This window comes from Danio rerio, chromosome 2, assembly GCF_049306965.1.
Source record: "Danio rerio strain Tuebingen ecotype United States chromosome 2, GRCz12tu, whole genome shotgun sequence".
NCBI lineage: Eukaryota > Metazoa > Chordata > Actinopteri > Cypriniformes > Danionidae > Danio > Danio rerio.
Window position 1 is genome coordinate 61,274,109 of NC_133177.1, and position 27,718 is coordinate 61,301,826.

Consider the following 27,718-nt stretch of genomic DNA (forward strand, 5'->3'; position numbering starts at 1 on the left):
AGTGAATATTTAGAGTTGCATAGTAAACGATATAGGGCGAGACTAGGCGGAATATCGATATTTACTTGTGTTTAGTTGTTAAACTAATTAAAATCTACATCATAGATGCTGTAAAAGGACCTTATGAAACTGAAAATATTCTTATCAATCTTTCACCAGAAGATTTTAGTAGCTGAACAACACTTCTGTGAAGATGTAACCCGTTTGTGACAACAACATCTAACGCTACATCAGCTCTGCGTGAAGCTAAAACAGTTTTAAAGCAGAACATTACCAGTCTAAGAGAAATCCTTCAGACATGGTGTCATCCTTTCTCCAGCGTGCAAAGGTAACTCCAATATTGATTCAGGTTTTTAAAAAGTTTTGATTCAGCAGGTTTTTACCGATTGCGCACGCTTGTGCTCTCTCTCGTGAACGCGCGGCGGTCGGCGGAGCTGCGTACAAACGGCTGTGTAGTTGTTCAAATCTGCATTTGCTGACAGACAGACTGGGCTACATATCGGAATTATGAGAGATGTCGATACATATAAACACATTTAGATCATTTACTGTAATCATTACTATTAGACTGTGAAGAGACTTTCAAAAAGCACAACAACACATGCTTCTGAAGACAATCACCTGCTGCACCTTTAAGCATGGGCCGGTATAAGTTTCTGACGGTATGATAACCTTTGTTAAAAATATCAAGGTTTCACAGAATGATGGTATTGTGATTACTGCTCTAATATACGTTCTTTTTAAATGTCTGGGTAAAAACATAAACAACTTTCTCCTCCATTAAACAAAGTACGTTTTATTTTAGGAAACATTTATAATATTTTAGAATAGTCCGGCTTATAAATGAAAATAAAACATTGACTTCTGCTCTCTTTATTAGTTTCAAAACAACTGATTTTTTTACAACTCATTAAAAAAAACACATTAAAAAACCTTATAAATACCTTAGGAACGGTATTACAGACAATTTTAGCGGTTTTAAAATCGTGACTTTTCCAAATCATGGTAAACCTTGAAACCGGTTATTGTCCTGGCTGGAACTGAACATTTCTGCATCTCAGAGCAGAACTGAGCTTTCTATGAATCTGCTTCTGAATGAGTCAGTGATTCACTCAATGAGACAGTCACTTGTTTTCTAAATGAATCAGCCGTCCTGAATGATTTGTGTTTTTTTTTAATGACTCAATGAACCACATGGCCTGTGCATGTACTCGAGGTTTTAGAGATATTTATTTATTCATGATAATCTTCAAGACTACCAAACCTCTGAATTAAAGATTTTTTGGTACGGCCTTCAGTCTACTAAACATTCTTGCATTTATTTCTCCAGCTGAACACAAAAGACGACATTTTGAATGATTTAATAAATGGGAAGCTATTGACATGGATAGGTTCTTGTGTTTCTACAATGGCAGTTAATGGTTACCAGTTTATTTTTTACATCTATATCAATTGACAAAAACAATAATTTTTTTTGTCTTCAACAATAAAATTAATAGGTGAATATATTAGGGTAATGCATGAACTAATTTTGAAGGCTCCATCCCTTAAAAAACAGCATTAATTACAATAGTATCTAGATGCAGCCTCGATGATGCAAGCTGAGACTGCATCACTCAGTGATGCAATGGCAGACTCAATGCACTCAATGAAGCGAGTGACTTCACTGTGATGGGTAGGGTTAGGGGTGGGGTTAGGTGAGAGCATTAAAAAGCATTGGATGCAGTCTGCAGCCAGACCCCACTCCTAAATTAACCAGGCTCATTTATAATTCACACCCCCAGCATATATAGTGCCATTGAAGTCCTTAATTGTACTTAACATTTCACTTACACTTAATATTTACATTAAACGTCAGTACTGATGTTTTGATTGTGGTATTTAAATAAATGCAGACCATTTTAAACGGTCATGTTCAAAGAACTTTATTACAATAGGGTATATGTGGGAAGTATGCTTAAGGACTTTTAATCTGTCAGTAACCTGGGTTAAGTGTTTCCGGTGAACTGTATGCCATTGCAAAATCGGCGCATTTAAGATCTGTTTTTTTTTTTTAAATCAGCGATCTCCACTGCCTGAGTGATGTCTGATATAAAGTGGGTCTCAAATTGTACAAGTAGCACCGCATGAAATTACATTTCTCCCCACCATGTCTTTAAAATATGAGCATTTATTTTACCCCAGTATATTCAATGGAGCTTCTGTGCTAGCCTGCCGATTCTGACTGAGAGCTTTTTGGCTCGTTTTACGCTTGAGCAGCTAAATGAGTGCCAAAGTCTGTTTAACTGATGGTGTTTTAATTGCATTACAGCATCCATGCTGTAAAAGGAGCCATATAAAATGGAATAAAGTCACGTTAACCGTTTACCAGGAAGTTTATCAATATGAGAAGTGTTACGTTTCACGTATGTTTTGTTGTTTGTTTTCTGTTTTGCGTTCTCTCTCTCTTGTTGTGTATCTTGTCCTGTTTCAGGTGTGCAACCATTGGTCAAGTGAGCTGTCAATCACCATCGTCACTCAATTGGTGCGCCAATAAGGATTGAACCCGTGCAGTATAAAAGCCATGCGCTTGCGCTGTTCTTGAAGAGCGCTCGGCTCAATTGTGTCGGCGGGCCTGTTATCTTGTTTGCTTCGCTAGGTTTTGTTTGAAATTGCTGTGTTCTAGTTTTCTCTTTATTGAGAGAATGATTTTTTAGACAAACTTGTGCAGCTCAGTTTGTCTAGTGAGAAGTTGAACGATCTTTATGAGAATTGGATTATATGAGATCTTGTTTAGCTAACGGCTAACAGAGTGTACTTTACGAGAATTCTAGTAATGTGAGCAGCTTAGGATAATTATGTATTAGTTAATGGAGGTGTTGTCACATGTGTAATTATGTTTGGAAGTTCTGAAGTTTAGTTAAGCTACGTGCTGAAGCTTACGCTTTTGTTTCTGCATTTTTCTTTGATTTGTCAGTTTAGTGGGTTGGGGTTTAGTTAGATCATTTTGTTATATTTATTTCTTTGTTTTGGCAAAACTCCTGTTTTCTTTATTTAATTTGATTATTTAAAATTACATTTACATTACATTTCCTATTCATTGTTTGACAGTCTCTGTTTAATAAATGCTTACTTTTTGTTTCACTTAACAAGTGGTTGTCTTCTCCTTATTCATCCGGCATCAGTAGACTCACTGGTTGTTACGTTTCATCCGTTTAATAACTTAAACACGTAACATTCACTAGCTCTGCATACACCCCATTAGCTGAATTCAACACTGGTAATATTTAAATACGGTTTCTGAAATGTTGATAAAATGTGCATTATTTGCCATAGTTCTTGTATTTTTTTAATTAAGAATGTCTTATGCCGAGTTCAGATTGCATGATTTTCAAAGTCGTCGTGTCACAGATGTGTTCACACTGCTTGACTATCTGGGCTTGCGTTTCGTCTCTGCTTTGTTTACACTGCAAGATGGATCGGTGACAGGGACTTTCACATTGCATGACTTTACTATAGGAAGAATCGCCGACAACTTCGTCCAAACTACGTCTCACAGCCAAAAACACGTCGTAAATCTTTTGTTATTAACTACATAATGAGAAAGAAGCCTTTAATGGGGTAGAAAATGTACATATTTGCTCATCTGGGTTTAAAGGGAATTAGCCATTTCTCCTTAACTTAAGTTGATAATAAACTAATTTATTTCTGTATGAAACGTCAAACAGACACGGTTGCTCCTGAGTCCTGTCAAACCTCCACTAGTTTTTCCTCCATTTCGTGGGTCCAAATAAACCGAAAATGAGCGCTTTTAACTTCTCCGCCAGCCTCCCGCTGGCCTGCAGCAGTTATACACACACGCACACACGTGAATGCTGCTCTCTCATTGGCTGTAGGCGATCGCTGATGTTATTTTCAGTCAAAACTCAATTCACACGGCATGATTTGAATCGGCGACAGCTCCAGATATTCAGCACGCCAAATATCTCGCAGGCATCGGCGACTCATCGGCGATTCTCTCAGATCGCGTCTTTAATAGTTCATAGTGTGTGATTGTCACTCACGTGCACGAGCAGCGATTTGCCTGTGATTTCAGGCATTAGTCTGCGATTTCTCAAAACCTGTCGGCGAGCCAAAATCAGGGCTAAAATCACGCAGTCTGAACTAGGCATTCGTTTTTTCCCATTCGGTTTCTGAAAGCAACACAGTACAATTGCTGAAATCACACCATCAATTTTAAATTCACTAAATAACACAGCACAAGGACCTGTGTTTGTTTTCAAGTACTTTCTATGTCTATAAATTCAAGCACTTTCAAGAAGCGTGGGAACTCTGATACTTATATTATGTGAAAAAGCACAATTGGAGAGCTATGAGCACAAAATCATGCTGTTACATCAATGCAACTCGCTTCAATCACAGCATGATTTACACAGAAAAAGAAAAACATACCTGTGCCAATCCTGCTTCAAAACCAGGCGATGGCGCAGGCTGAGAGGAGCCTTTGGGCCACTGAGATGCAGAGGCTGAAAACACAAACAAACACAGATGTTAGAGAAGCCTGACACTGCATGAGATGTGCAGAAATCATAAAGCAGAGCAAGATCAAACTGAGCTGACAGCATCACACAGCAGATGGCAGTACAGAGTCAGTAAAAAGAGAAGAAAACACACCGGCCACATTAGAAGGAGAGCCCACAGGAGTGGACGGCGTCGAGGAGAAGTTGCTGCCATTATTGTCTGATGGATATATCTAAAATCAACAAGAGACATGGGAAAATCAACCACCAGTTCATCACACGACATCACAAAATATATTTAGGAACATGCATTTAGTTAAAACAGGTTAAATACAGAAATCAGAGAGTGAAACTCAATACCTTTTAAGATATTTAAAAAGGTATTTCCACACATTAAGACCTCATCGCCACTTTAGGTTTCAACCGGTAACATTGGCGACATTTTAACCTGCAGTACATTTACTAAATAGAGAGAGAGTTTTAATTTTATTGCCATTTCAGCTTATATGGCTATGTCATGGCAAAAAAAAAAAAAAAAAAAAAAAAAAAAAAAACAGATCAAGGTTACCACATTTTATAAATACCACTTTTCTATATATTTTTTTAAAAGTCCTAATAATTAAAAGTCATTAACAGAAATAAATAATACACAAGGTAAAATACATAATAATAATAATAATAATAATGATAGTATACAAGATAAAAATCTAAAACTGTTTTTCAAGGTTTCCTTTTGATAAAAATTCTACAATTTTAGATGAATTCACTTTTAAAAAAAATCATTTACTAAATACTAATGTGTGACGATTGAAACTAATTCTAAACTAAAACAGTATTCATTAGGGGTGTAACGATACACTCAGCTCACGATACAATGTGTATCACGATATAATGTTCACGATTCGATATGCATCACGATATTCGTAATAAAAATTTAAAATGAAATGCTAATTTTATTAAAAAATGTTTTTAAATAACCAAGTAAACTATTTTTTATGTATTTCTTTTGTTTCAACTTCTTTCATTTAAAGTGAACCTTCTTCAAGAAAATAAATCAAACAGGCCTGTCTCTGGAAAATAAAACAATTTTAAAACTTTTTATAAAATATTATTAAAATGACAGAGACAAAATTAAGGAACAATTTAAGTAAAGGTGCAAAAATAATGATAGCTTTCTATTCTAATAATAGCTTTCTATTCTAATAATAGCTTTCTATTCTAATAATAGCTTTCTATTCTAATAATAGCTTTCTATTCAAGTGAATTTAACAGTAAGAGCTTAAGGCTTTGTTTGGTCACTTGCGTTTTTTTTGCGGAACGTAGCTCACGTGCAAACAGCTCAACTAATAAGAGAAAACAGACGTCATATCGTAATGAAATCGTCATAACGCCACGATGCATATTGTGACATTTTTGCATCGCAATAAATCGTACCACGATAAATCATTACACCCCTACTATATACTGAATAAACACGATGATCCAGCAATGGACGCCAAAAACAGCCAGTGTCGCCAGATTGGGCGTTTTACTGGTTTTGAATTTGATTGAGACCATTTAGGAGGTTTTGAAATATAAATTTGATATGCAACTAATTTAAACAAAACATAACTGTGTTGCTCATAGTCCATTCAGTTAGTAGTGCAAACCGCGTGGGCTCACCCACAGGAGGAGGTGAGGGAAAATTGCATCAAAATCTCCCCAGACAAATCTGTCTCTCTACAAATCAGACTCCCCTTCGCGTCTACGCGCATCTCGCAGCACTTTATCATAACACTTTATCGTTTTTTTTCTGCAATTGGCAGCAAGAACAAACACAGAATTGTTATCTGATTGACAAGCGCACACTACATGTGTTCAAAAGAATTTAAAACACCAAATGGGACGAATTTATACCCTATTATGAAAGTAAAACATCCTCTAATAGGTAGTGCAATCTACAACATGAAGTGCAGTGTGTCGGTGAGAGGAGGCAGTGTTTCGATATGTTGTGGTTCTCTGACTGTTGGTGTTGGCTGCTGTATGGTTGAAAATTCTGATAGTTAAAGTAACCAGGTTAATTTCGATTTAAATACATAAAAATTATTTAATTTTCATGAATTATGCTTATCGTTCTTCTGTCTTGTTTTTTTATAATGTTTCTGCAACATATTGTGAGGTGCCTTGAGAGCTTTGAAAGGCGCCTATAAATAAAAGGTATTATTATTATTATAATAAAATCAAATATTAATCAATTTTTTTTTGTGCATTTGGTCGGGGTTTGGACAGCTTTTGGGCTGGAAAAAGTCAGCTATATCTCATAACACTGATAACAGCAGGAATAATACTGTAACCTTGGTTTATATTGATTTCATAAACTGCACAGCACCCAAATATTCACATTAAATTCAGGCACACTTTAGCATTCAGATACAAATTTTAATACCTTGTAAAATATAGAAATGTAATACTTTTTAAAGGTCCTTAAATTTCTTTAAATTGACTTATAAAATTGTAATACTTTGTAAGACACTACGAAAACCCTGTAAATAAAAAAAGATCATGGAAAAGCGCAGAATTACTAAAATGACATAACATTTGACATTAAACTCATTCATTCATTCATTTTCTTTTCGGCTTAGTCCCCTTATTCATCAGGGCTTGCCACAGCCTATGTTTTATCCAGCACATGTTTTACACAGCTGATGCCCTTTCAGCTGTAACCCAGTACTGAGAAACACCCTTACACCCTCACACACTATTAGTTTTAGTTCATCAATTCCCCTATAGCGCATGTGTTTGGACTGTGGGGGGAAACTAGAGCACCCGGAGGAAACCCACGCCAACAGTGGGAGAACATGGAAACTCCACACAGAACTGCCAACTGGCCCAGCCAAGGCTCGAACCAGTGACCTTCTTGCTGTGAGGTGATCATGCTACCCACTGCGCCACTGTGAAGCCTGAGAAAATCTATATAAATGACATTATATATATATATATATATATATATATATATATATATATATATATATATATATATATATACTTAAATAAATAAGGTAAATCATGTTTTCGCATTTAAATGTAGACATTTGGAGTTGAAACAAGACAAAAATTAAAGTTAGCTTTTTTTGCATAAATTCTGTATAAATATTTAAATACAAATAATCCAAATATTAGGGGTGTCAAAATTAATCGTTTCTTCGGTGCACCGCAATGCAGACGCGGACAATTCAGTATCGGTTCAGTAATAATCATAACCGGTTATTACTGAAGTCATTTACCTTATATGCGCTCTGTCACGAGGGAGACGATCGCGAGTATTTACAGCGCTTTAACTACTTAAAACTCATAAACTGTGCACAATTTCACTGTGTGTGTTTGCTGGATCATTCTTTCACTGACATATAAAAAAAATAAAAAAAAACCCTGTTTCACTGAGATCGAGAGAATGAAAGTACTCCATTTCTCTCTCTCTCTCTTTCTCTCTCTGTCTCTCTCTCTCTCTCACACAAACACACACAGTGGCCCATTTGACCTGCTGGCGTGGCTTTTCTTCTCCTCTCGGCTGTTTTACAGCGTTACTTCTGGATGAAGAAATGAGCGCGTGTCTGCAGAGTTTTCTCCACCGTGTCTATCATACATCAGCTGTGAGATCGCCGCTGCCGCCTGCCGCTTATCAGTGTCACTCATCTGTGAAGAGTGCAGCGCGCAAGAGCCAATCGCAACCGTTAAAAGAGGTGTAAGAGAACTAGACAAGGATCAGAAATTGAGCTATATATTTATATTTGTTTATATTATTTGCTAAATTCTCCTGTTGTTTAAAGTTATAGTTTATATATCTGACTATTTGTATTAAATGACAAAATTGTATTACAAATAATATATAAATATAAATATATCCATACATTTCAATAAAAGAGCTGCTGCTGTGAAGAAAATATAAAACTGTGTATGAAAAGCACCGTCAATGCACCGTAATGCACCGAAATATCAAATTGAACCGAACTGGAGGCATGATAATCGTAACCGAACCGTGAGACTAGTGTAGGTTCACACCTCTACCAAATATCATAGATTTTTGTGCCTAAATGCTTTAAACTCTTAAAAACACATGCAAATGATATAGTTACACTCTATAATGGTTAACATGGAAGTGACTCTACAAACCACACATGCTCTGTGGCTCCTGGTCAACTACAATTCAGACTCAACACTGCATATCTCGCGATATGACTATTGCGATGGTGAAATTATATATTGTGCAACATTAATAGCCATTTACATACAGCAGCTAGAAAATACCCACAATGCACTTTTACTCCATAAAAGTAATGCTTACAGACATGACAGAAACATGACAGAAAAAGCTAAGTGTTAAATAACCATCACAGGAGCTAAATGAGAAGAGCAAAATCTAATCCGTCTGAGGGAATTATAAACCAGCCTATAACTATTATAGGAAATAGTGAATAAGGGTTGATATGAGGGGGCAATTTCAAATACGGTGTTAGGTCCCATGTGGGACCTGTTTGTATGTGTCTTTTTGTGATTTGCAGAGCCTGCATGATGATTGCAGATTGGTGGGTGGGTCATCTCACCTGAGACCCATTTTGTGGTGCATATAAGGAGTCCGGCATTCTGTCTGAGGGAAGAGCTCGATTAGCCGGACGTCTCTGCTTGGCGGTTTTGATTTATTTTAGTTTGTTTTTGGATCATGAGCTCAGTACACTACCATACACATGCTTTTCACTACTGACTTCCACTTATACTGACTTTGATTGCTTTAAATACTTTTGTTAATTATACGTTCTGCTAATAAATCTTTTCTCTTTTCAATTTACCTGGTCCGTATCGTCTCTCTAATGTTGCAACTTTGAGCCGGTTGTAGCATACGGCAACCGTGAATTATTACATGAATTATTCTGAATCTTCAGACTCACCGAAGCCAGAGCTTTCCCGATCTCTGCACCGGAGCTGCCAGCGTTTGCTCCTCTGTTTCCTGCATTGACAAAAAATAAACGTGTGAGAGTAGTATTTAATACATGTATATCGACAGGAATATATTTTTACCAGACTTGAATAGCTCAATTTGGAAAGAATTCATAATTTTACAGTGATTATTAATGATCTAGTACAGGGGTGTCAAACTCAATTCCTGAAGGGTCGAAGCTCTGCACAGTTTAGTTCCAACCCTGCTCCAACACACTTATCTGTAGGTTTCAAACAAGCCTGAAGGACTCAATTAGTTTGATCAGGTGTGTTTAATCAGGGTTGGAACTAAACTGTGCAGAGCTGCAGCCCTCCAGGAACTGAGTTTGACACCTGTGATCTAGTAGAACAGATAATCTCCATTTTGTATAGTTTATTTGGCAAGGCTAACTGTATTTAAGTGTGCTGATTAATCAAATGTATGTAAATAACACTGCATAGTCTTTATTGCACAAAAACGTAAAATACAAATACATTAAAAAACACCTACTAATGGTTTAAATGCACTTGAAATATTAGCCATGGGTCTTAAAGGGACAGTTCACCCAAAAGTTAAATTAACTCACTATTTACTCTAACCGTACGTTCACATCGAAAGCAGAGAGAGCGTCCAAGGTCGCTCTGGCCACCTCGGCGACAACGCTGTCTGCCTTCAGCTCCTGCGGCGAGAGCGTCAAAACTCGCAACACTGATCTCGTATTTAAAGGAGCTGTTGCAGCATATCAGTTACATTCCTGCATAAAACATGTTTCTAGCGTGAAAATGTAGCGCACTTATTATCAAATTCATTTAACAATGGAAGATCAAGTTGTGTGTGCTGTGGCTTTGCTCTATTTATCCAATATGTGTCCATATGTCTGAAATATCCTGAAGCAGCAGTACTGTTTTGTAGGGATGCACCGAAATGAAATTCTTAGCCGAAGCCGAATAATAATAAATTGCTTGGCCGAAGGCCGAATACCGAACGCGGTGTTTTGCATTTTTTCCATTTAGTTTGCCAATTTTCACCATTACAATAATTAAATAGTAAAAATTAGCTTTTTACTATTTTGTGTTGCTTTACAGAGAAATAAATCAAATAACAAAAATACAATTTAAAACATATTTATTCAACACTAAACATTTTTTTAGCATTCCAGCAGATAATATACAAACAAAGTACAATATAACTTAAAATAAATAAATTAGTAAAATAAAAAAATATTTTTATTTGGCCATCTTTGAAGCCCCCCTTCCTGAATAGCCTATATTAGGCCTATAACTGACTGCTGAAAGAATGCAACTGTATGTCTACAACAACAAATGTGCATTGAATAGTGCAAACAATGTGGATGACAACAAATGAATAACTGTGCTAGACATAAGCCTACTTAGCCTACTTCTTCAGGAAAAGTGGCAGGTTCTTCTTTATAAAAAGTAGCTTCTCTGCTCTCGCATGAAAGTCGGTTCTTCTTCTCATCGATGACATGAGATGCAGCACTAAACAGTCTCTCGCTGTCGGCTGTCGGTGCGCAGCTCATCTGTAGTACGAGCCCGTTTACTCTCTGCACTGTTTTCATCTCCTGCGCTGTGCATCACCTGACCGCCTCCAACACCTAGCGGCTTTCCCAAGTCCAACTTGGCCTGGATCATTTCTCGTGTGCGCAGCTTTTTTCCCATATCCAAGTAATGATCTCTATATCGTGGATCAAGCACAGTCGCGATGCAGTACAGGGGTTCTGAGTCCGCCTGACTAAATCGTGCGCTGACAGCTTCTAAGAGCGCACTTTTAGCTGTTTTCACTCCGTGGTCTGTTTCAGCCTCTTTGTTTAAAAGACGCTTTAGTGCTGCAAGTAACTGTATGACGTCTGCCACAGATGAGCTTATCTCTTTTGTTATCTGCTCAAAGGGGGCGAGAAGAGAGAGAACGTTCCTCTGGACAATTCAGCAGAACAGTGTCTGCAAACGGCCGTTATTGCCTTTTTCTCTGACACTTTAAAGCGCTTCCACACTGCTGACATGTTTGCTGCATAAAGCCTGGTTTATACTTCTGCGTCAAGTGACCGGCGTAACCCACGGCGCATGCAACGCGCGTGGCTGTGCATTTATACTTCTGTGCGCTGTCTCTCTCATTAACACTTCCGAAACGCTAGTTGGTAGTGAGGTGTAAATGTTCCTCTGTGTCGAGTTTCTTCTCTGTTGTTTTGCTTTTCCTGAACACTTCCGGGATGTACAAGTGGCTCAAACTCGCTCATTTTGAGGCAGGAACCGGCGGACATGCAACAACTTTAACTATGAGCTAAACACAAAACAAAACTTTCCATCCGGAGCTCCTTCACAGGACTCCACACTTGTAAACAATCGCTTCTCGTCAGCGCTACCAAGCCGACCAATCACAGAGCTTACGCTACGCGTTGTTGCGACGTGTAGTTACATTTTTTGAGAGGTGCACGTCAGTAACGGCGACGGCCACGGCGAAGGGCTATGCGTCAGCGCCGTAGCATACGCCGGTGTTTGACGCAGAAGTATAAATCAGCCTTAAAGCGTGCGGCTCTAACTCTACGCGGGTTACTATTTGGTCGCGTCATTAAAAACGTCATTGTTTGGCAAAATTTATTCTGCCTTTTTACTATATATTATTATATTATTAACTAGACAGTAAAGTTCGTCGAGACAAACTTTGAGGCTGGCTTGACAAAGCCTGTTGGTAATAGTTTGTTTAGTTTAAAAACAGTTTGAAAAAGTATAAGTAGCATGTTATTAGCATGATTCTAGCATAGATTAGCATGTTTCTAGCATGGATTAGCATGGATTAGCTTGTTATTAGCATGAGTGTAGTACAAATTAGCATTTTATTAGCATGATTCTAGTATAAATTAGCATGTTTGAAAAAGTTTTTTCAAAGTTTGAAAAAGTATAAGTAGCATGTTATTAGCATGATTCTAGCATGCATTAGCATGATTCTAGCATGGATTAGCATGTTATTAGCATGAGTGTAGTATAAATTAGCATTTTATTAGCATGATTCTAGTATAAATTAGCATGTTATTAGCATGCTTCTAGCATGAATTAGCATGTTACTAGCATGATTCTAGAATAAATTAGCATGTCACTAGCATGCTTCTAGCATGAATTAGCATGTTACTAGCATGATTCTAGAATAAATTAGCATGTCACTAGCATGATTCTAGTATGAATTAGCATACTGCTAGCATGATTCTAGTATGAATTAGCAGGTTATTAGCATGATTTTAGCATGAATTAGCATGATTCTAGTATGAATTAACATGTTACTAGAATGATTCTAGCATGAATTAGCATGTTACTCGCATGATTCTAGCATGAATTAGCATGTTTTAGCATGATTATAGTATGAATTAGCATGTTACTAGCATGATTCTAGCGTGAATTAGCATGTTATTAGCATGATTCTGGCATGCATTAGCATGTTACTAGCATGATTCTAGTATGAATTAGCATGTTATTAGCATGATTCTAGTATGAATTAGCATGTTACTAGCATGATTCTAGTATGAATTAGCATGTCACATAGCATGCTTAGGTGGTTGCTAGGGTATTCTGAGTGGTTGCTAAGTCGTTGCTAGGCAGTTGCTAGGGTGTCCTGAGTGGTTGCTAGGTGGTTGCTAAGATGTTGCTAGGCGGTTGCTAGGCTGTTGCTAGGTGGTTGCTATGGTGTTCTGAGTGGTTGCTAGGTGGTTGCTAAGGCGTTGCTAGGTGGTTGCTAGGGTGTTCTGAGTGGTTGCTAAGATGTTGCTAGGTGGTTGCTAGGGTGTTCTGAGTGGTTGCTAAGGTGTTGCTAGGCGGTTGCTAGGGTGTTCTAAGTGGTTGCTAGGTTGTTGCTAAGGTGTTGCTAGGTGGTTGCTAGGGTGTTCTGAGTGGTTGCTAGGTGGTTGCTAAGGTGTTGCTAGGTGGTTGCTAAGGAGTCCTAAGTGGTTGCTAAGCGGTTGCTAAGGTGTTGCTAGGTGGTTGCTAGGGTATTCTGAGTGGTTGCTAAGGCGTTGCTAGGCGGTTGCTAGGGTGTCCTGAGTGGTTGCTAGGTGGTTGCTAAGGTGTTGCTAGGTGGTTGCTAGGGTGTCCTGAGTGGTTGCTTGGTGGTTGCTAAGGCGTTGCTAGGCGGTTGCTAGGGTGTTCTGACTGGTTGCTAGGTGGTTGCTAAGGTGTTGCTAGGCGGTTGCTAAGGTGTCCCAAGTGGTTGCTTGGTGGTTGCTAAGGTGTTGCTAGGTGGTTGCTAAGGTATTCTGAGTGGTTGCTAAGGCGTTGCTAGGCGGTTGCTAGGGTGTCCTGAGTGGTCACTAGGCCCTTATTAAGGCATTACTAGGCCGTTGCTAGGTGGTTGCTAGGCGATTGCTAGGGTAATTTGGATGGTTGCTAGGCAGTTGCTAGGGTACCCTGGTTGGTTACTAGACAAGCCTCACATACATGCCTGATAAAACATTTATACTTAGTAAGCATTTCTAGCAAGTTACAGTACTTGGCTAGTCAATATTAGCATGTAGCTAATCACTGCTAGCATGTGTAGCATTTAGGAAGTTCCGTTTGCTAGCATGAGTCAAACGAGCCAATCTCCAAGTCTCTACGATGTTCTGATGCTGAGATATAGCTGTTGATGAATGGTTGCTAGGGTACTCTGTTTTGTTGCTATGGGCGAGGTTACAGAGTGCACTTGATTGTGGTTTGCTGTCTAAGTCAAATGAACCAACCCCCATGTCTCTATGACACTGCTATGCAAAGATATGCATCTTGGCCTATTTTAATGGAAGTCTATGGAATCAATTTGGGGGCGTGGCTTGTGAGCTTCATTATCATATTGAGATGCTCATTGGTTGTCTGAGTCAGATGAGCCATCCCCCAAGTCAATAGGACACTGCTAAGCAAAGGTATGCATGTAGGCCAGTTATTAACATGAGTCTAGTATGAATTAGCATGTTACTAGCATGATTCTTGTACAAATTAGCATGTCATTAGCATGTTTCCAGTATGAGTTAGCATGTCATTAGCATGATTAGCATATGAGTAGCATGTTGCTAGCATGATTGGCATGTCATTAGCATGTTAGAATTATAAGCATTTGAAAGCACAGCTAATTACAGTCTATAGGACAGTTGCTAGGGTGCAGTATGTGGTAGTTAGGGGTGTGGCTAGAAAGTTAAAAGGCCATCAGTGATTGGCTGCTGGCTAGACTGAGTTAAATGAGCTCAGCCATTAGTCTCTATGACAGTCTGATGCAGAGTTATGAGCTCACAAAGTTTGATCCCATGGAAAGTCAATGAGAGTCTTTTGTAATGGAAGTCTACGGGACAGTTGCTAGGGTGCAGTATGTGGTAGTTAGGGGTGTGGCTAGAAAGTTAAAAGCTCATCAGTTATTGGCAGTTTGGTAGTCTGAGTTAAATGAGCTCAGCCATTAGTCTGTATGACAGTCTGATGCAGAGTTATGAGCTCACAAAGTTTGATCCCATGTAAAGTCAATGAGAGTCTTTTGTAATGGAAGTCTACGGGACAGTTGCTAGGGTGCAGTATGTGGTAGTTAGGGGTGTGGCTAGAAAGTTAAAAGCTCATCAATTATTGGCAGTTTGGTAGTCGTAGTTAAATGAGCTCAGCCATTAGTCTGTAGGACAGTCTGATCCAGAGTTATGAGCTCACAAAGTTTGATCCCATGTTAAGTCAATGAGAGTCTTTTGAATGGAAGTCTATGGGACAGTTTCTAGGGTCCAAAAGTGGTTGCTAGGGCGTGGCTAGAAAGTTTAAAGGTGATCAGTCATTGGCAGTTTGATAGTCTGAGTTAAATGAGCCCAGTTAGAGTTCTGTGCGACAGTCTGACGCAGAGTTACGAGGTCACAAAGTTTGGTCCAATGTTAAGTCTATGGGATTTTTCCGACAGTCCCGGGACGTTTTTCGGAAAACCGAAAGTCCAATCAGTCTGAGGAGATATAGCATACCGAGTCAGAATAGTTTGGAGGTCTGGTGTGAGTTTGGTGGTAATAGTTCGAAAGTTCAAGGAGGAGATAGATTTTGATTTTTAGAGTCAGAAGAAGAATAATAATAATAAGTTTAGAAAGGATAACAGTAGTCTGGCTTTGACAAGCCAGCCTAATTATATTATTATATTATTAATTAATTATATATTAATATATTATTAATTTTGGTTGCCGAATATTTGGTGCATCCCTACTGTTTTGTACTGTCACGTCACGTGAGATTCCCGCTTTTTTAAGATAAATATCTATAACATTAATGCACATTAGTAACTCGCCAGTAACTTCTTTAATGCATGATCCTGTAAGAAAACATTGTAAATAATTGGAAATCCGGCGACCGCAATCATCAAACCCTTGATGAAAAGAACAACTGTGGTCGGAACCAAAGTTCACAGGTCTGTGTTCTTTGAACTCTTCTCAAGCGGTGGACGTCTTCATTCTGATTGGTTGCCGCCGAACCGCGTCATAGCTCATTACCATAAAGTTGACTTGATTTCAACTTTCCTTGACGACCACACCAGCGAAGACGCGCCGCGCTGCTCCTCGCCGCCAGCTCTCATTAAAAATGAATGACTTCTGGCTAATTTGACGCTCTCGCCGCTTTCGGTGTGAACGTACGGTAAGTGGTTATAGAACTTTGAGTTTGTTTTTCCTACCACAGAAGTCAATGGTTAAAGATCTACAACATTTCCTAAGCAATGGATAATCTTAAATTGACAATGTTGCTGAATTAGTATAGGGTGCAGCTGTGTTCAGTGCTGTTACCCATGATGCCTTCGCTGGAGCTGATGGGTGGTGTGTGGTTGGGAACGCCGTAACCTGCAGGAACCGAGTGGAAGCTGGAGGGTAAATTGACCTCGCTGCCGTGAAGAGGGTAATTCTGCGGAGACACTGGCAGCGGCTGACGCTTCTGCAGACACACAGCACAAATACGATATTACATATGTAAGGAATAATTAATAAACAGATGTTAAGTTGAGTCAGCAAAAAGGTCGCCGTCAGTTGGTGTTTCTGTGTGGAGTTTGCATGTTCTCCTCCCAGTGCTCTGGTTTCCACCACAGTCCAAACACATGCGCTATAGAGGAATTGATCAACTAAATTAGCCGTAGTGTATGAGTGGTGTGTGTGTGTGTGTGAATGTGAGTTTGGGTGTTTTTCTAGTACTGGGTTGCGGTTAGAAGGGCTGTGTAAAACATATGCTGGATAAGTTGGCGGTTCATTCCGCTGTGGCGACCCCAGAAAGGGACTAAGCCAAAGGAAAATGAATGAATGTTGAGTTATTACCAATAAAACTAGGTCCACATGGAATTGGTGCATCCATATATCTGCAGATTTTTTAGCACATCATGAATCGGTTTACTTATGTAAACGTACAGTTTTATTAAAACTTAATTAATTTGCCCCCCTGTTAATTTTTTATTTTTATTTTTCAAACTATTTCCGAAATGATGTTGAACAGATTGAGGAATTGTTCACAGTATTTCCTCTAATATTTTGTCTTATTTGTTTTATTTCGGCTAGAATAAAAGCAGTTTTTAATCGTTTTACACCCATATTATTCGCCCTCTTAAGCGATATTGGTTTTGGATGGTCTACAGAACAAACCACTGTTATACAATGACTTGTCTAATTACCTTATTTATGTATTATGTATTTTCTACAAAGGTTATGGTTTTATGGTGTTGATAAGAAAATCATGTACTTATTTCATAAAGCTGTGTTTGAAAGTGTTATCAGGTATGGTCTATCTACATGGTATGACAATCTTTCTGTAAATATGAAATAAAAAAACAATATTAAAAGAACTGCTACAAAACTATTAGGATCTGAATCTTTCACTAGTATACAAACACTCTCTGAGCAATGCACTCTGAATGAAGCGAAAAGAATTTTAAGTAACCCATCTCATGTACTCTTTCCATTTTACGATCTTTTACCTTCTGGTTGAAGATACAGAACTTTCTGCTGGAAGCTAAACAGACTTAAGCACTCTTTTATTCCAGTGTCAACCAGACTGTTAAACACAGACCGATAATGTATGTAATTCTTTTGCATGTTGGCTTATTTTTAATTGTCATTGTGTCACAAGTGCTGTGTGAGTCCACAAAAATTTCCCCTTGAGGGACTATAAAGTATACAAACAAACATGAAAACTGCTAGAAAAACTTTTCTTTCCATTAAACAGAAATTGAGGAAAAAATATACAGTGGTGGCTAAAAATTCTGACTTCAACTGCATATTTACTAAGTTTTTAATGTCAGTAATATTAACAACTAATATGCAAATGTGTATATGGTTTATTTACAACAGAGTCTGTAAAGTAATATTTTTTACCTTTTAGTAGATGTATTATATTAGAGACTTGCTTTGTTTACCAATCGAGTGATTCTAATAGAATTTGCATTTTAAACCCTTAATTTAAGTAAAACGTTTTTTTATTTAATCTTTTACTTATTGCACAAAATCTGCACATTTATGCTCAACATTTTGCGTAAAAATATCCAGATTCTGTCTGGCTGCCCATAACCCCGGGTGTGCATTATGCTCTAATAATTCCATGGCCATAAATTGCATTATTCTGCTTATGGTCCAGCTGCAGGCGCTGTTCAGATGTTGTATGTCAGACATTTGTCCTCAAACTGCTCCTGTGTGTAGGACTAGCTTCTTACTAGAGGTTGCACAGACTAGGCATTGAGCAAGATTGAGCATCTTTTTGACCCACACTATTATGGCGGTAAAATATGCATTTGAGCAGGACTTATTCACAGGCTGATTCACCTTATTCTCCGTCGACGAGTAGCCGCTGCCATTAGAATCTTTTTGGCTCAAGACTTCCGGTCTCATTCACTTCCATTCATTTTTAGACGTTAAAAACTGCTCGTTACGCTGCTTGATGTTGCAATTTGATATTTTCCTATTGTATTATTCTACTTGGTCTGTATAATCATGCAAACATTTGTTTGTAGAGCAAGTAGTTTGACCGTTTTCTGCCGTTTATTATTCCTAGTCATTTCTCCCAGAGGCCACTGAATCGGAAGTTCTAAGACAATCACGAAAACAGGCGAACTTCCGCAAGGTCAATAGCATTTGTCTTTTGTGTGTTATTATGAAATAACTTCCCATTTTGCACAAAAATATTTGTATATTTGTTAAATTCTTAGTAGAGCATGCCACGATCATATGTTAACTGCATTTATTTTGCAGTAAAATTAGCCTGTGCTTATTGATTAAATTAGCCTGTTGCATTAACAAAATAAACACTGTTAACAATGCATTTGTTTTGCACTATAAATTGTCATTGGTAGCGTTGCATTGTTTTCACAACACGTTAGTGTGTGAATATAGTTTTCCTGCTAAGATTGTTGCCTGGTTTTCTGTAGTTTGTAAAATATGTATTTAATAGTGTGCTGTAACTTGTAATCACGTATCTATTATAGATCAGTGCTTGTACTGTACCTCCCAGGTTAAATCTGTATGGGGCTCTTCACATTATGCGTCCAAAACAACGTTGAAAACGCATCGTGTGCTTCTTTCTTTACCAATTTAAATACGTTTTGTGCTCAAAATCTTTTGTTGTTTGTCTTTGCTGTAGCTGTTTCAACACACACACATGGCGCTATCAATTTTCAAAATAGTTCAACTTTTGCCACTGTGTGGATTAATACTGCTGTGTGTTGTTGTTATTATTTGGGGTTAAGAATAGAGGAATATGCTGGTGTTTAACTGCATTACTTTAATGCATTCCTGTGTTGGCCTCACACATATACTCTGTGCTCCGACCACTTCATAGCCGTGGTGGGCGTTTCTCTCAGTCTTGTGCTGAACCCAGTCGACCAATCACAACAGACTTAAGAACAAATGAATCTCTGAACAAATCATATGGGAGTTGCTGGGAAAATTCAGTAAAAATAAATGCAATAAGACAATGAAAGTGTTTTTTGACCTTGCATACATATCAGCCTGTTGTTGGGAGACCTCCAAAATCAAAATATGACCTTTTATAATGCATAACAGGGGCACTTTAATTAACGTAATAAGCTAATAACTAAAGTAATTCAGCCCTTGTTTCTTCCACACCTCATCTCCTCCAAAGCCTTCTGTTGTGCCTAAATGTGATTTTTGACTGTTGCAGCTGTGAAATATCTGATAATCATTTAGCGCATTGATATGGAGCTCTAATGCGCTCAAAACCTGCCGGAACTACTTTAGCTGAAAATAATAGCACACCTTAGAATGCTCATCAGCCAATCAGAATCAAGCATTTAACAGAACCATCGTGTGTGTTTTTGTATTTTATTGGCCGTAAAAATTAACGAATTGAATATATTTGGCCATAACAGAACGTCTCGTCTTTGACCCTCGTATATGTAGTATTTCTCATCCGCTGGTTCAGCATCAGGAATGTTTGATTGCTTTTCCACATGAAGCTCTAAAGTAATTAACTGCATTTTTCTCTGCGGTTTCTGGCTCATCAGAATGGGAAAAAATATCCAGATGACTCCATTAGGAGATATTTTTTGACCAAATGAATCTGAGATCATGCGGGTATTTTAGAAACTTGAATTTAATCCCCAAAACACATTCAGAGATGAGCTCACCTGTGGGTTTATGAAGTTGCTCATGACCGGAGGATATCCAGACTGACCCCAATGATCTGGAAGTCCTTCTGAAGACATAAAAACAAGACCAGATTCAAGACCAGAACAACAAAAACGAGATCCACAAGACAACAGCTTAAAGAAAATACTGATCTTAAATAGATATAAAATAAACACATAAGAATTATTACATTTATCAATCATATTATGTGATTAATTATTAATCTCATTAAGCAATCAACTTAATATTTAACAAAAACCTGACAAATTTCAGCCTATATTTCCTAGCTGATTATATGTTATATATTATATATATATATATATATATATATATATATATATATATATATATATATATATATATATATATATATATATATATATATATATATATATATACTATTTTCAAAAATGTAATATTTTGTCTATTAAACTAAATATTTGACATAACATCAATTAGTTTATAATTTCAGCCTTTCTATATTTACTTTTTGGACATAAAAAATTATTAATTTGTATATTAAAACTAAATATTTGAGACAATTAATTTATAATTTCAGCCTTTTTTAAAATATTTCCTGTTTGCATATTTACAAATTGAATATTTTAGATTCTCAAAAATGTAATATTTTTCCTATTAAACTAAACATTTGGCATAACATAACAATTTATATATAATTTCAGCCCGACTTTTTATATTTCCTATCTGCTGCACATTTTATATGTCTGTAAAGTGCCTTGAGATGCTACTTTTTAAGACACTATGTAAAAATTTCACTTTATTAATATTATTATTATTACCATCATCATTACTATCTACAGCAATATTTGTTTACTTTCTTCAATATAAAGCGGAACCAGTTTTGTTTTTACAAATATTAATGTTCAAAATAGGGTGTAATCATTTATGCTGTGCACTGTATATGCAATCTATCTATTTATCTAAGAAAGATGCTTTTAGTTTTATGCCTTTACATAACTATAATTACACTGAAACACAGTGGGAATCAAATGTTTTCAAAAAGTTTTCACTAAAGTGATAAATATTAAACGTTATATAAACATATACATGCTATATAAAAATGCAGGCAGCAATTTATAAATCATAATTGCATTGAAAGGAAAAAAGTAATTAAACTACAAAATAACTAAATATAAAAAACATTTTTTATTAACTATTCTGTTCCCTGTATAATTAGTCTATTTAAGTAAAAATGATTTTAGCTTTATGCTTTTTAATAACCATAATTACACAAACACAACCTGAAACAATTTTTTTAATGTTTGAATGAAATTCCCTAAACTAATAAATATTAAATGTTTATATAAAACTGCATGTGGCAATCTAGAAATATATTGAAAGGGAAAAAATAAAATAAAATAAAAAATAGATTTATAAATATTGGACACATTTTTTTATATAAGTATACAGTGCACTGAATATATAATATGTCTAAGTAAAAAATGTTTTTAGTTTTAGGCTTTTGGATAACTAGAATTACACTGAAACACAAACTGAATTAAATATGTAAATGTTTTGATTAAGCTTTCAAAATTTAATAAAAATATATAAAATTTACATAAAAATGCATGCAGCAATCCAGAAATCATAAACATTTTAAAAGGAAAAAAATATATAAAACTACTAATTATATAAATAAATCAATATAAAATCCATAATAAATTCTATTAAAATATAATAGAAAAAGTAAATAAATTATGATCATTTTAAAGGAAAAAAGAGATAACTACAACATAATAAAATATAAAATAAATAATAAATAAAAAAATATATAAATTCAAATAAAAATGAATGCAAGTAAAATATAATTCAAATATTCAAATGTTTTCATGACGTTTTCAGTGAATTAATAAATATTAAATGTTTACATAAAATGCACACAGCAATCTAGAAATCATAATCATTTTAAAAGGAGAAAAGAGATAGAACTACTAAATAAATAAATAAAAAATAAATAATAATAATAAATTCAAATAAAACGTAAATAAATTCAGATAAAAATAAATGCAAATACATCATAATTTTAAAAGGAAAAAGATAAACATAAACAAAACAAACAAAACATATAAAATATTTTTTTAAATTTAAATATAAATAAATTCAAATAAAAATAAAATATATATATATGAAAATTAAATGTTTTAACTAAATTAATAAACAGTAAATGTAGCTATCTAGAAACCATAATAACTTTAAAAGGGACAAAAAATAAATAAATAAATAAATAAAAATAAAATATAAAATAAATAATAAATTAAAATACAATAAAAATACATTTTAATAAAATAAAATAAAAAATTCCTAAAATTTCCAGTCTGTACAAACCTTGGACATTAAAAAAGCCTGGATAAAGGTTTCCAGGTTTGGATCCGGGGTATCCGGCGCTGTCCTGGTTATAATCGTCACCAGTAGAGCCTGGATACGCCTGAATATAGAGGAAAGGAAAAGTTGTATTGAGCTCTTGCATGTGACGTGATCATCCAGAAGATGTGGTTTTGCTTCAGCCACAGAATGTCTGCATGTGCATTAAATTAGGAAACATTCATCCCAGATCAGAGAACCAATCCTGACTCAAGGGAAAGTCCAAAATTAGGACGCAGACTAAAATAAAAACATACAGAAGAGCCAGAATAACCCTGACAGGATAAAGGCCTGCGACCTAAGTTAACACTACTGAATAATACTACACACACACACACACACACACACACACACACACACATACACATACACACATATATTATATATATATATATATATATATATATATATATATATATATATATATATATATATATATATATATATATATATATATATATATATATACACACATATACATATATAACACACACACTCACCGGCCACTTTATTAGGTACAGTTTAAAAACCACAACTGTTTGTTAACACTGATAACAAAAAGCTTGCCAAAAATGACATTCATTTAGTTTAATATACTAAAACAAGTTAAATTGAAAAATAAATGAATACAAATAAAATATTAAAAACAAAAGTGCTTATATAATAATAATAATAGTAATAAAACAATAATAATATTATATAATTATAAATAATATACCACACGTATTTCTACTGGTAAATCAATAATTTTCCACTTGCTTAAAAATATTCAAGTATGTTTGACATCAAGGATGAATCATAATATATTTAATACTATAACTGAAATATAAATGAATAAAAAAATAGACCGACGAAATAGCCAAAAGCAGTATATTTACATACAATTATGATAATAATAAGAATATAACGGGTGAAAAATTAAATACAAGATAAATACAAAAAAATTAAGTTACTTGCCAAAACAACCTTTTAATGGGGTTTTATTAATACAAATAAAAAATACAAATAAAATCTTTTTTAAAAAAAAGTGATTATATAATAATAATAATAGTAATAATTATAGTAACAACAGTAATAATAATCAGATATAACAATAATAATAAAATATATACAATGTGTATTTTCACTAGTAAATCAATAATTTTACACTTTTTAAAAAAATATTACAATATGCTTGACATTAAGGATGAATCATAATAAATTTATTAACTAGCATTTGTTGCCCAAAATCTCCAGCTGTTTTTGCCAAATAATAAAGCACCCAATTTAAAACATGTGATTGAAAAGAGCTTTTTTTATTATTATTAAAGACGACTTCTTTATTGAGAAATTTAACAATTTTAATGGACTTCTTTTTTCCTCAGGTAATCGCACACAAAGACGTCACGAAAACACGAAACAAAAGAAGAAAACAACAACAACAACGCACGCCTGTCTAACTGTGAAAGAGTGTTAATATTATAAACACCAGCAAATTACAAGCCAATTAAACACAACAAAGAGGTGAAATATAAGCAGTGTTCCAGCGATCTGATGTCAATGATGGAGAAAGAAGCCAAAGAAAAGCATCAAGCAGAAATAAAGCTGAAGAAGATGCATGAACACAAGAAAGAGAGAGAGAGAGAGAGAGAAATGAGGAGCGAGAGAGACTCTTTCCCAATTACAGAGCCATCTGTCCAATACTGGAGTCCAGCCAACAAAACCGACAGCTGGAGACTCAGAGAAGCAGACCACCAATACAGAGAGAAGCAATGAAAAATACTGAGAGCATGAATAAAGATGCGCAGAGAGGAAAACAGAAATACATTTGATGAGCATGAGAAACAAGAACTGCAATGTTAAAGAGCAATGGGTTTTCTCTCTTCGCTTTGCTTCATTTGTTGTGTTTGTATATTTATATACAGCTTAGACCTCCTGAATTATAAGACTCCCTCTATATTTTTGTTTAACTGAGAGGTTTAACACATTTCTAATCATAATAGTTTTAATAACTCATTTCTAATGACTGATTTCTTTTATCTTTGCCATTATGACAGCACATAATATTAGATTAGATATTCTTCAAGACACTAGTATGCAGCTTAAAGTGACATTTAAAGGCTTCACTAGGGTAATTAGGTTAACTGGGGTAAAGTTAGGGACAATCCAAAACAAATATTGCTTAAGAGGACTTATAATTTTGACCTTAAAATGAGCTTAATACAATTTAAAAACTGCTTTTATTACAGCCGAAATAAAACAAATAAGACTTACTCCAGAAGATAAAATATTAGAGGAAATACTGTGAAAAGTTCCTGAATCTGTTCAACATCATTTGAGAAATATTTTTAAAAAATTAATTCACATGAGGGCTAATAATTTTTACTTCAACTACACTCCCTGACAAAAGTCATGTCGCCGATCCAATTTTAATGAACAGCAAATAATATCTTGACTTCTAGTTGATCATTTAGTATCAGAAGTGGCTTTTATAAAAGGCCTCTAGATGACGCTTATTTGAGCACAATAAAATATGATCATGTCTTGATTATTAATGATTTGATTAGGACAGTAAGATCTGACTCTGCTTAGACTAAAGTGTCATCACTGAACAGAAATAATGTCCAGTATAAAATATAAAGTCCTGCTGCAGTGGAGACAGAATGAATATTGTGTCTGACTCCATCATGAGCTTGGAGGACTGCATCCATACATCTCTGCACTGACTCAAATCACTGATTAATAAAGTCATCTGGAATGGCAAAGCGTTCAGTAGGACTCCCAGAGTTCATCAAGAGTCTTCGGATTTATCTTCAATGCCTCCTCCTTCATTGTACCCCAGACATGCTCAATAATGTTCATGTCTGGTGACTGGGCTGGCCAATCCTGGAGCAGCTTGACCTTCTCTGCTTTCAGGAGCTTTGATGTGGAGGCTGAAGTATGAGCAGGAGTGCTATCCTGCTGGAGAATTGTCCCTCTCCTGTGGTTTGTAAAGTAATGGGCAGCACAAATGTCTTGATACCTCAGACTGTTGATGTTGATCATCCACTCTGCAGATCTCTCCATACTGAATGTAACCCCAAACCATGATTTCTCTAATACCAAGCTTGACTAATTTCTGAATCTTGGCTCCATGCTGGTTCCAGTAGGTCTTCTGCAGTATTACGCCCCATTCACACTGAGCTTTAGCGTCAACGCTTGACAGAAGGCGTGTCTGAAGCATTGGCAGCGTCAGCCAATGAGATTCAGTCAGCAATAGGCCACTGTCTAGCTAGTGTATTTGCATACAGCGATCTCATTGGCTGACGCTTCCATCGGCACTTGAAAAGTTGAGCTAGTCCCAACTTCTGCAGCGAACAACGCCTCTGAAGCGGCGCCGACGGATCCACAATGCAATTCGGCAACGCCTGACGTCACCCATTCACTTTGTGTTGACGCTGACGCCCTGTGAGAATGGCGCGTCAGTGATGATTGGGATGCAGATCAACAGATGATCCATCAGAGAAATCCACTTTCTGACACTTTTCCAAATGATCAACTAGACGTCAAGTTATTATTCGCTGCTCTTACAACTGAGATCAAAGACAAGGCATTTGTCAGGTAGTGTATATATGATGTGTATATTTGGTGTTGTTATGTTTCTATTTTTAAATAACAGATTAAAAGTAGCCCTTTTTTGCTAATTCTAGCACATTTTATAGCAATGTTAATTGATGTAATGTTAAACAAATAAACTAAACAACAAATTAGTATGTGGCATTCTAAAGAGTCCTAATATTATGTTGGAGTCGCCCAGAACAGATTTAAAACACATCTAAGGTCAGAAAACTGCAATGTTTTAAAATGGGTTTATTATTAGAGTCATTTTGTGAGGATTTTGTAATTAAGTTCATTTAAATCAATAAAGAGTTTAAGGTCTGATGACTGACTGAATTGTTTTAATATTTCTGAAAACTCAAAGGCACATAAACAGTTGTTTGACCTTTTTTCCACTTCAGCAACAATCTGACGCGTCTTTAAAATGAGCCCAAGCTTTAATATACACGCTAAAGCGTTGAAGATTGGCAATCATTTAAGTTCAACATTAATTTTTCGATGACAGTTATAGGGTTGAAATGAAAGTTTCACAGAAAATTCACAGAAAAGTGATTTAAAGGGACCTATTATGCAAAAATCACTTGTGTAAGGGGTTTAAACACAGTTGTGTGGCAATAGTATGTGATTATAACCAGCTTCTAATGGTAACAAGCTATTAATTGTATTGTTTATAATCAGACCTTATTCACCTTATTCTCCGCCGACGAGCGGGCGCTGCCATTTGAATCTTTTTGGCTCGAGACTTCCAGTCTCATTCACTTGCATTCATTTTTTTATGTTAAAAACTGCTCTTTACGCTGCTTGATGTTGCAATTTGATATTTTCTTATTGTATTATTCTACTTGGTCTGTATAATCATGCAAACATTTGTTTGTAGAGCAAGTAGTTTGACCGTTTTCTGCCGTTTATTATTCCTAGTCATTTCTCCCATAGGCGACTGAATCAGAAGTTCTAAGACAATCGCGAAAACAGGCGCACGTCCGCATTTTAGAATAAGGTCAATAAAGGAAACACTTTAATTGACATTTTCCCTTTATAAGTGTCATTAGAGGGGGAAAGCCCCGCCCACTAGAGACCATAACTCTCTTATAAGCATAGTCTTGTTTCTGATGCTGTCACACAGGCATAAGTAGCTCCGCCCTCTTCCTTAAAGGAGCACAATCTCATTTGAATTTAAAGCGACAGTCACCAAAACGCCACAATTAGGATCAAAACCTAAAAGGGTCACTTTCAGGGAGTTATTTGTGTTATTTTAAGCTGAAACCTTATTACACACTCTGGGGACATCAGAGGCGCATTTTTCACCTTGTAGAAAGGAGCATAATAAGAGAATATCGGCAGACTCCCATTATATGTCAACTATATGTCTAATCAAGATGATTACAGAAACTACAGGTTCAGTGTGCTTGTAGTATGTTGTTTGAGCACTACATAGGGTGCATGTGTGTGTGCCTTTGGGTCAGACATGAGCATGATAATCTGAGCTCAGACACTTACCGATATGGACGTCGGCAGGCCGTGAGGAACCTTCCTCTTTTTGGGCAGTGGATCTGAAAGGAAAGCAGCATTAGGAAGCCGTCCAGGCCATAATTGGATGCCAAAGGCTTTCAAAGTCTGATTTACACTAAAGCCGACATGATTGATGAGCTGATGCAAACAAAGACATCGCACGCTTTTTAAAGACATGAGGGACTCTGTGTTGGTATTATACGTGCG

General features: G+C 36.0%; 2 protein-coding genes across 4 annotated transcripts in view; both read right to left on the reverse strand.

The window, feature by feature from the left end:
* The window catches only part of lingo3b (leucine rich repeat and Ig domain containing 3b), a 790,077-nt gene that overhangs the window by 376,270 nt on the left and 386,089 nt on the right, over positions 1-27,718 (reverse strand). The gene's annotated exons all lie outside the window — the stretch shown is intronic.
* Positions 1-27,718, reverse strand: part of tcf3a (transcription factor 3a) — an 88,864-nt gene that overhangs the window by 23,373 nt on the left and 37,773 nt on the right. For all 3 annotated transcript variants that reach the window (XM_073911920.1, XM_073911916.1, NM_131094.1), the window contains 7 exon segments: positions 27,500-27,552; positions 22,391-22,490; positions 20,044-20,111; positions 16,211-16,355; positions 9,422-9,480; positions 4,654-4,732; positions 4,432-4,505 (listed from right to left, as the gene is read on the reverse strand). In XM_073911920.1, coding sequence (XP_073768021.1) covers positions 4,432-4,505; positions 4,654-4,732; positions 9,422-9,480; positions 16,211-16,355; positions 20,044-20,111; positions 22,391-22,490; positions 27,500-27,552 — 578 coding nt within the window.